General features: G+C 47.4%; 1 protein-coding gene across 1 annotated transcript in view; it reads right to left on the bottom strand.

Moving 5' to 3' along the window:
* Positions 1 to 8781, bottom strand: part of NME9 (NME/NM23 family member 9) — a 19119-nt gene extending 10338 nt beyond the window's left edge. The window contains exons 1-5 of the mRNA XM_005863525.2: positions 8693 to 8781; positions 8328 to 8364; positions 3249 to 3306; positions 2293 to 2396; positions 674 to 745 (exon numbers count right to left, since the gene is read on the bottom strand). Coding sequence (XP_005863587.1) covers positions 674 to 745; positions 2293 to 2396; positions 3249 to 3306; positions 8328 to 8360 — 267 coding nt within the window. The 5' untranslated portion in view covers positions 8361 to 8364; positions 8693 to 8781. The remainder of the gene's footprint in view (positions 1 to 673; positions 746 to 2292; positions 2397 to 3248; positions 3307 to 8327; positions 8365 to 8692) is intronic.
* Between the last annotated feature and the right edge of the window lie 1671 nt (positions 8782 to 10452).

Below are 10452 nucleotides of genomic sequence, written 5' to 3'. Positions count from 1 at the left end.
CAGTATAAGGAGGGGGCTGGACTGGGTCAGGAAGAAGATGTCATTCAGTTGCCTTCAGTGCCTGTCAGGAGACCTAAACCTAGAGAGCCAGGAGTGACAGTGGGCCCTCGGGGTATGAGCATGGATGTCATACCAAAGACATCCCAGTTACCTTCAAATCACTGCACCGCTTGTCTGTCCTCTCATTTCTGACTTTCCGTAAACGACCTTCCCATTTTATGATACATAAAGGTGCATGCAGAGCTCGTCCACCCATGAAGGGGTACTGGGTGTGCTGTAAGCTCCCCTCCACGGAGCAGAGCACAGGAAACTGAAACGCTGCTCTGAGAGTGAAACCTCAGTCAGGAGTGACCACCAGCCAGAAGCAGCATATCAGTGACTCCTGTTCTTGCCCTGCACGGCCCGGCCGAAGCTGCCCCCACTCAGGTGACGTCCCCGCCGGCCAGTGAGCAGGGCCCCGGCCGCCGGCCAGTTGGGGCCTGCATCACCAGGACTCCAGGACATCGTCCTCTGCCAAAATGATAAAGGCAGTCAAGGAGCAACCACATCACAGGTTTGGATCAGTGTGACCCCTTGGTGACTCCCAGTGAGAATTAATGCCTGTGAGACTCGCCCACCTGAACTCCAATGATCTGCAACCATCAGATAGTCCTGGTTCTGAAAACGTACTTACCGCATAGAACAGGAAGGTGGGCTCACACCTCCCGCGGTATTTTTCAAGGACGTCAAGACAGTCAGCCTCCGCCTAAAGAAAACAAGCTGTCAGCAGGTCCCTGGGCACAGCGGGTACAGGGGCATGATGGCAGGGACTGCACAGGACAACCCACATGCACACTGCACTCCACACACCACACACACACCACTTATCACACACTCACACCACATATCACACACACACACCACATATCACACACTCACACATCACATATCACACACCACCTATCACGCACTCACACCACATATCACACACTCACACACCACATATCACACACTCACACACCACATATCACACACAAGCACCACCTATCATACACACACACCACCTATCACACACATAACCACCTATCACACACATACCACCTATCACACATTCACACACCACCTATCACACACTCACCACATATCACACACTCACACATCACCTATCACGCACTCACACCACCTATCACACACTCACACACCACATATCACACACACACACACCACATATCACACACTCACACACCACCTATCACACACACACTCACACACACACATCACATATCACACACATACCACATATCACACACACCACATATCACACACTCACACACCACATTATCACACACACACACCACATATCACACACTCACACATCACCTATCACACACACACCACCTATCACGCACTCACACCACATATCACGCACTCACACACCACCTATCACACACACACCACCTAACACACACACACCACCTAACACATACCACATATCACACACACCGTGACTGCCCTCCCCAGGTGAAGCCCTGACTTGCTTTCATGTTTCTATTGTTTTTTCAACAGAATCACAACTGTCCTGTCAACACGTTGGCAAAAACTGTTGGCAGTGTACTTTTTTGAGGAATAAAACGAGGAGGAAAAATGGTTTCCCCTGCTCCCCACCAGCTACTCCTCCAGCACCAGGAAGCTCACTAAGTCCTGCTGCTGCCCGACTGGCAGCCTCAGGGGCGGAAGGGCCTCCAAATGCCCTCATGTCTGGGAAACCTGCCCACGGACGTTCCTCCCCACGCCCTGCAGAAGCGTCCACACTGACTCCCAGAGCGGGAGGAGCCAAAGCCCTTGAAGCCAAACTTGTGGCGAGATTAGCGTGAAGCCCATCTTCTGTGTTCAGTCTTTGAACCGCAAACCCACGGAGTGTCTCTTGCACACGTCTCTGGAATTTATTCCCATTTCCATACATTAATCCAGTAAATGTTTACTCAAAGTCCCCCTTTGCAGAGCAGAGGATAGAGATCCTGAACCCTGAGCTCTGAAGGGGAAACTCCAGAGCTCACAGTGTCTGTGAGCTACGAGGGAGCACACCTGTTGGAGTGGCAGGCATTCTGTCCCTGCGGCCAGAGTGACGGTCAGTGAGGGGCTGAGGGAGGATTTCATCCCCAGAGAAACTGCGAGGCAGCATGACTAATACAAAGCCACAGTGGATGCCTTTTCAATTCTCTGAAAAGGGAGCTCACACTTCCTGTTCCTGTGTTGAAATGTTGCCTTTTTCTTACAATGTTGAGCGACAGTCCCGCTGAGAGAGGATCTTACCAATGCAAAGTGCAGAAGGTCCAGGCCAACCTCGATCCTCATCTTCTGGAAGAGGCTCACCACGGGCTTGCAGGGGCCACACCAGCCCTGATAGACATCAACAACTGGCGGCACCGGGAAAGAAGCAGGGAGGCTCAGCGAGCCCCAGCGTCCAGCAAGTCAGGCAAAGTTTACACCCGCACATGCTACCTCCCTCAGATGGATGTCGTTTGCAGGGACATTAATGGTTACAGGATTTATTATCCCGTCAGAGTATGAGCGAGCATGGAAACACAGCTATCCCTCATTCTTAGCAACTCTTTGTTCTGAATTCTAAACACAGTGAAGTAGTGTAGGGTGGGAAATCATTAACTTACCATGATCCCTTTACCGTAAGGAATTTTCAGGCTACGTGCAGACCTAGCCCAGAGTGGCCCTCAATAAATATTTGAATGGACTGAAACCATCTATTCTAAAAGGAGGAAGCCACTATAGGTGACCTGTCAGCATACAATCAATTCTTAGCTTCTTTGTTAATAAACAGAGCTTTGACCTTTTCCCCTGATGAATTACAAGTGACTTGCATTGGGTAAAGGAGAGTTTTGTTCACTTTAGAAAGTCAACACTGTTCTCCTGGAAAGTGACTCTGATAGAGACCCAGGTGGAAACTTGGATACCGTGGTCTTCTTCGGTCCCCGTCTGTGCTGTGTGCCAGCGGTGGGTGTGAGGGAACCTCTCTTCTGCCTGCACCTGCCCAGGAGGCCTGCTACCGGATAGTACTGCCGAATTTCCTGACCAGAACTCACCAGCAGATAGATGTTCAAGCTAGATCTATATGTACAAAGAAATCACCTGGTTCTTCATTCGTGAAACTCAAGGTTACAGGAAAATGGTGATCATTGCAGCTTTTCTCTTCTTGGTAAATCTGTCATGTGTCATTTTTAAAAGGATGGATCTCAACAATTATCTTAAATTACCAGTTAGTCCTTTGGAACTGAGCATTTCCTCCCAAAGCTCCTGGGTGCTGATGTTGACCTAACATCAAAGAAGAACAAATACTGTATTACTGAGGGCACAAATGGGGAGACACTGATATATTTGCTACAGATTTCCGCCCCCCCCCCATTCCTGTAGCTTTACAACAAGTCTTGGAATCAGGCGGTGTGAGGCCTCCATATTTTGTCTTTTTCAAGATTGTGTTGGCTATTCTAGGTCCTTTGCATTTCTACAAGCATTTTAGAGCCAGCCTGGCAATTTCTGCAAAAACTCCTGCCGAGATTTTAATTAATATTGCATTGATTCTGTGGATCAATTTAGGAAATAATTGAAATATTAACAACTTTGAGTCTTCCAGGCCATGAATGTGCTGTTTCTCATCATTTACTAAATCTTCCTTAATTTTCTCAGCAATTGGTTAAAATTAGTTGGGGCTGGTTGGATTGGTTGGAGTTGGTGTATATGTTTTGCCCATCTTTTCTTAAATATATTTGAACATCCACATCAGAAACTGACAGTGAGTTTATGGCCATTTCTCCACATTTTCTATTATCTACAAAGTATTCTGGATTATATCAAAAATTAAATACAAGGGAAATACATATTATCCCTCTTCATAAATAGTATACATTTTTATTTTGGAACAATTTCAAACTTACAGGAAATTTGCAAGTACAATATAAAGAAGTTTTTCTTCTTGAATTATTTGAAAGTAAATTACCAACCTAATAGCTCATTATTCCTACATAACCACAATACAACCATCAAAATTTAAAAAAAAGAAAGCCCTAACCGGTTTGGCTCAGTGGATAGAGAGTCGGCCTGCGGACTAAAGGGTCCCGGGTTCGATTCCGGTCAAGGGCATGTCCCTTGGTTGCGGGCACGCCCCCAGTTGGGGGCGTGCAGGAGGCAGCTGATTGATGTTTCTCTCTCATCGATGTTTCTAACTCTCTATCCCTCTCCCTTCCTATCTGTAAAAAATCAATAAAATATATTTTTTAAAAAACGTATATTATTATTATGTAACTCCTGGACTCTATTCAAATTTTACTGATCCTCCCAATAAAGTCATAATAGCAAAGCTATCGTCAGAATCATGTGCCAGGTTTGTCAGTTCTCTTTAGTCTCCTTCAGTCTGGAATAGTTCTTTAGTCTCTGATTTTCATGACCTTGACACTTTTAAATTCTGCATACTGGTTATTTTGTAGAATGTTCCTCAGTTTGAGTGTGTCTGGTGTTTCCTCCTGATTAGTCAGGCTGTGCATCTTTGGATTGGTGGAGCTAGTTGGAATTGGTTAGAATTAGTTGGAGCTGGTTGGATTGGTTGGAATTGGTTGGAGATGATTGGATTGTTGAATTAGTTGGATTGGTTGAAATTGTTGGATTGTTTGGAATTAGTTGGATTGGTTGAAATTGTTGGATTGGTTGGAATTAGTTTGATTGGCTGGAATTAGATGGATTGGTTGGAATTAGTTGGATTGGTTGGAATTGATTGGATTGGTTGGAATTGGTTAGAACTGATTGGAACTGGTTGGAGATGGTTGGATTGGTTGGAGTGTCAGAGAAGCAGAAGAATGTTCCTCTCATGGCATCCTATGAGGTGACATACAATTTCCAATTCCCTCATTACTGCGATGTTCACTTGGATCGCACCTGCTTTGGGTTACATGGAGATTAAAAGGGCAGAGACCTTCCCCATGGATTCAGGTGGAGTAGGAGAAGCCCTCTGTGAGCCTGCATGGGTGGCACGTGGCGGGAGTGCTGAGTCGCCAGGCTGTCCTAAAGGACACTGAGGAATTGCCAGGGGGCCTGTTCGTGCACCCTCTGCTCGTGTGGTCCTTGACCCAGTGCAAACTCAGTGAGCCCTTTCTACAGAGAACTTCCCTAGGTGCTTCTGAGGGCTGCTTTACAGCAGCTCCTGTAAAGTTTATTTCCCCACGATCGTTGAGAGGGAAAGCTCGCACGTCTGTCAGGCTCCTCCACTGTGAAATTATTCTCTTTCCCTTTGTAATTAGTAAGCTTTTTTTTTTCCCCCTAGGGAGCTAGTTTGAAACCATATAAGTTAAAAGACCATGACAATTACCACTTATTCTTAATACAGGTATGCTAAGGTCTTTGTCCCTTTAAAAGGGCTCGAAACCTAATATCTGCAAGTACTCTATTAAAACTCGATCTTTCTGGAAAAAATCATGTTTTCATACTTTTTGTTTTGATTTTTTTTTTAAACAGAAGTCTTCTTGATGCCTCACATGAGAGAAGAAAGTCGGACTGATGTCATGCTGGGCCCACAGCCATAGTTCTGAGGGAAGTGACAGAAGGGTTCTGAGGAGCCCCACCCCACCCCCACCCTCTCTCTCACAACAGTGGCTTTCAGAGGCTCCGCTGTCAGTGGCAACTGTCCGTGGAGCACACCTGTGACGGTGTGAGCCACACCTGCCGTGCCGCCAGGGCCCTTTGGACAGCTGAAGGATCTCCCTCCTCGGAGCAGGGCAGGAGCAGAACAGTGTGGGGAACATGCAGACTCCAGTAGGGAACCGATGGGGAGTGTGTGGCACCTTTTGGCTCCACTGTCTCTGGATGTCCTGTTATTTCTATTTCTATTTAGGAGGAACCCTAAATAGTCTTAGCTGTTGCATACATGGTTCCTGGGTTGGCAGACCCTAGAGCATTGCTTTCAAGGGGTTGACCTGGTAGACAGGCAACGCTTCCACAGAAGCCTCAGTGCACACCTTCTCTCCCTCCTCCCTCGGCACAGGGAGCACTTGCTTTGAGTACTGCAGTCAACTCAAGAGCTCTGGGGAAACACATGAAAAAATTGCTAAAAAATGTTATTAGCCCCAAAGGGCATAAAGGTATAGACACATGAAAAGATAATCATATGAGACAAAAATCTTAGCGCCACCACAGAGAGCATTCAGACTGGCCTGGAAGTGTCTAAAGAAGTTTTTGGGGGGTTTTTTTTGTTTGTTTTTTTAAAATATATTTTTATTGATTTCTGAGAAGAAGGGAGAGGGAGAGAGAGATAGAAACATCAACAATGAGAGAGAATCATTGATCAGCTGCCTCCTGCACGCCCACACTGAGGATTGAGCCTACAATCCGGGCATGTGCCCTCAGCCAGAATCAAACCTGGGACACTTCAGTCCATAGGCCGACACTCTATCCACTGAGCCAAACTGGCTAGGGCTGTGTAAAGAAGTTTTGTCACAACCATTCTCTCTTCAGGTTATGGATTTTCCCTCCCATTTACGTAAAGGATATAGAGGCACAGAGAGGCTGAGAAAATCATTTTTGCAGCATAAGTGCTAGGGCCAGGGGCTTAGAATTTATTTACAGACAGAACATGCGCAGCTGGCAAGATTCATGACTCTAGACTGCTAGAACATAAAGGCTGGAAGGCCATAAGGAATAACTCCCCTAATATCCTCCTTCTACAGATAGGCAGTTATGTGGTTTGTCCAAAATCCCAGAGTTGTCTAAGACTCAAGAACTATATCAAGTTTTCAGGCTTCTGACCCTCGCCGGTTTGACTCAATGGATAGAGTGAAGGCCTGCGGACTGAAGGGTCCGGGGTTTGATCCCCCGTAAAGGGTATGTATCTTGGTTGTAGGCTCAATCCCCAGCCCTGATTCCCAGCCCTGGTTGGGGCACCTGCGGGAGGCCACCAGTCAATGTGTCTCTCTCACATTGGTGTTTCTCTCTTTCTACCTCTCCCCCTTCCTTCCACTCTTTTCTAAAAATCAATGGAAAAAATATCCTCTGGGTATATCAAGTTTTCAGGCTTCTGACCCTCGCCGGTTTGGCTCAATGGATAGAGCGAAGGCCTGCGAACTGAAAGATCCTGGGTTTGAATACCCGTCAAGGGTACGTATCTTGGTTGTAGGCTCAATCCCCAGCCCTGATTCCCAGCCCTGGTTGGGGCACCTGCGGGAGGCCACCAGTCAATGTGTCTCTCTCACATTGGTGTTTCTCTCTTTCTACCTCTCCCCCTTCCTTCCACTCTTTTCTAAAAATCAATGGAAAAAATATCCTCTGGGGATTAACAAAACAAAACAAAGCCTTTTCAGGCTTCCAGTCTAAAGCTCCTCCCTCCCCCACCCCCCATGCACTATCCTTAGACTGACAATGCTTTCTCCCTTTTAAAAAAATCACTAGGCTTTTGAAATTCACATGTGAAGTGCTGGTGCCACTGAGAACAATGAAAGTGAAGTTATGTGTCTCAAGACCCTGCCTTTCTACTCTCCAGGGGGTGCCTGTGGCCTGGGCATTTATCCTGATGGGCGGAGTTGACTCGGACATTTTAAAGTTTGCTTTAAATTGTACCCATATTACAGATCATCCAGATGGTCTCCTATGACAAAGCACTCCCCCGGACTCCACAGCCCATGCCTGCATGTTTACCACAAGCCTAGAATCCCCCTCAACTTATTGTCCAGGGCCAGGAAGAAACAGCAGACACAAGCCTAGAATCCCCCTCAACTTATTGTCCAGGGCCAGGAAGAAACAGCAGGCACAGCTTATGGATTCACTTATCTTAGGCGCAAATGAAGTGAAGCACTTTCTATGACAAATGCACGCACACAGCACGTAAAATATCAAAACATACTTGTTGAGTAAGCAACTGATTGAATAGATCAGTCGTGGGACAGCTGGGTCTCCAGAGAGCACACAGTTATAAACTCAAAAGTATCTATATCATAGTCTCGCAGCAAGTTGCAATTCTACTTCAACAATAAATAGGTCACATCAAATTATATTGATCAATATTTCTTGGTTGTTTAGTTTCATTTTAAAAACTATAACAGTGTTATAGAGTTTCAAGGCGGTATAGCACTGTAAGCAAGCATAAAGAGCTTAAACCCAATGTTATACTTGTTTGTATTTAAGTGCACAAAAAATTGCCATTACTACGATTCCGAGATCTATACCCAGGTCTGAGAACACTGCCTGTCATATACCGCTGGCAAAGAGTATCGCTTCTATGCTGCTTTTCCCGGCCACAGCACCCTCATCCTCCAACCCCAACCAAGTGCTGGAAGTCAGCGCCCCTTGAGGCTTACCTGCAGGGCGATTTCCTTCTTCTTGCTGCCCATGGCTCTGCAAAGACAGAAGCCCTGTTACGCTGGCTTCCCCACACACCCGCAGCGCAGGCAGATCAGCGAGCCTACTTTAGACCGTCCCACCCCCACCCCGCACCCGTCTAAGGTGAGCATAAACGGCAGCAAATAAGCGCACTGATGCAAATGAACACCCCACAGTGGAAGCGGAGCCTGCAGCCCGTGGGGGTCATGGCTTGCAGGGCTGGGGTGAGTGCATTTACTGCGGAGCCCATAGAGGGGCGCCAGGCGATGGCATCCGAGCAGCTAAAGAATTCGGGTAAAAAAGTCCATAGATTCCAAAGCTTTTAGAATCCTGTTATTCCTACTGGTAAGTGTATTCCTAGGGAATTGAACCACTGCGAATGATCTTCAACAGGTACACAGTCTTCAACGTACAGCAAGAGTTTACTAGCCAGTCTTCAGTGACTCAGCCACGGTCGTCATGGCAACACAGACCAACACCAAGTCAGCCAGGCAATAAACATGCAGACATGTAAGCCACGCCCACTCCGGACCCAGCAGTCGGGCAGGTGGGCCCCCTGCCGTCAGAATTGGACGAAAGAAACACTCTCATTGGCTGAGGTGTTTGTCAGTTTCTGGGGGATTTGGACCCACCCAGCAGAGACCGTGCGCCTCGGTATTATATTACACAGTTGTGTCCCGAATCCCTGCATCTCTCCTGCCCCGCCAGGGCTGGTCTGCACCTTTTTTCCTTTTTCTTTTACCGGAAGTCAGCGCCCCTTGAGGCTTACCTGCAGGGCGATTTCCTTCTTCTTGCTGCCCATGGCTCTGCAAAGACAGAAGCCCTGTTACGCTGGCTTCCCCACACACCCGCAGCGCAGGCAGATCAGCGAGCCTACTTTAGACCGTCCCACCCCCACCCCGCACCCGTCTAAGGTGAGCATAAACGGCAGCAAATAAGCGCACTGATGCAAATGAACACCCCACAGTGGAAGCGGAGCCTGCAGCCCGTGGGGGTCATGGCTTGCAGGGCTGGGGTGAGTGCATTTACTGCGGAGCCCATAGAGGGGCGCCAGGCGATGGCATCCGAGCAGCTAAAGAATTCGGGTAAAAAAGTCCACAAGACCCTGCCTTTCTACTCTCCAGGGGGTGCCTGTGGCCTGGGCATTTATCCTGATGGGCGGAGTTGACTCGGACATTTTAAAGTTTGCTTTAAATTGTACCCATATTACAGATCATCCAGATGGTCTCCTATGACAAAGCACTCCCCCGGACTCCACAGCCCATGCCTGCATGTTTACCACAAGCCTAGAATCCCCCTCAACTTATTGTCCAGGGCCAGGAAGAAACAGCAGGCACAGCTTATGGATTCACTTATCTTAGGCGCAAATGAAGTGAAGCACTTTCTATGACAAATGCACGCACAGCACGTAAAATATCAAAACATACTTGTTGAGTAAGCAACTAATTGGATAGATCAGTTGTGGGGCAGCTGGGTCTCCAGAGAGCACACAGTTACAAACTCAAAAGAATCTATATCATAGTCTCGCAGCAAGTTGCAATTCTACTTCAACAATAAATAGGTCACATCAAATTATATTGATCAATATTTCTTGGTTGTTTAGTTTCATTTTAAAAACTATAACAGTGTTATAGAGTTTCAAGGCGGTATAGCACTGTAAGCAAGCATAAAGAGCTTAAACCCAATGTTATACTTGTTTGTATTTAAGTGCACAAAAAATTGCCATTACTACGATTCCGAGATCTATACCCAGGTCTGAGAACACTGCCTGTCATATACCGCTGGCAAAGAGTATCACTTCTATACTGCACTTCCCGGCCACAGCACCCTCATCCTCCAACCCCAACCAAGTGCTGGAAGTCAGCGCCCCTTGAGGCTTACCTGCAGGGCGATTTCCTTCTTCTTGCTGCCCATGGCTCTGCAAAGACAGAAGCCCTGTTACGCTGGCTTCCCCACACACCCGCAGCGCAGGCAGATCAGCGAGCCTACTTTAGACCGTCCCACCCCCACCCCGCACCCGTCTAAGGTGAGCATAAACGGCAGCAAATAAGCGCACTGATGCAAATGAACACCCCACAGTGGAAGCGGAGCCTGCAGCCCGCG

This window comes from Myotis brandtii, unplaced genomic scaffold (assembly GCF_000412655.1).
Source record: "Myotis brandtii unplaced genomic scaffold, ASM41265v1 scaffold18, whole genome shotgun sequence".
NCBI lineage: Eukaryota > Metazoa > Chordata > Mammalia > Chiroptera > Vespertilionidae > Myotis > Myotis brandtii.
Note: the sequence above shows the minus strand (reverse complement) of the source record. Positions and strands in the feature narration are given on the sequence as shown.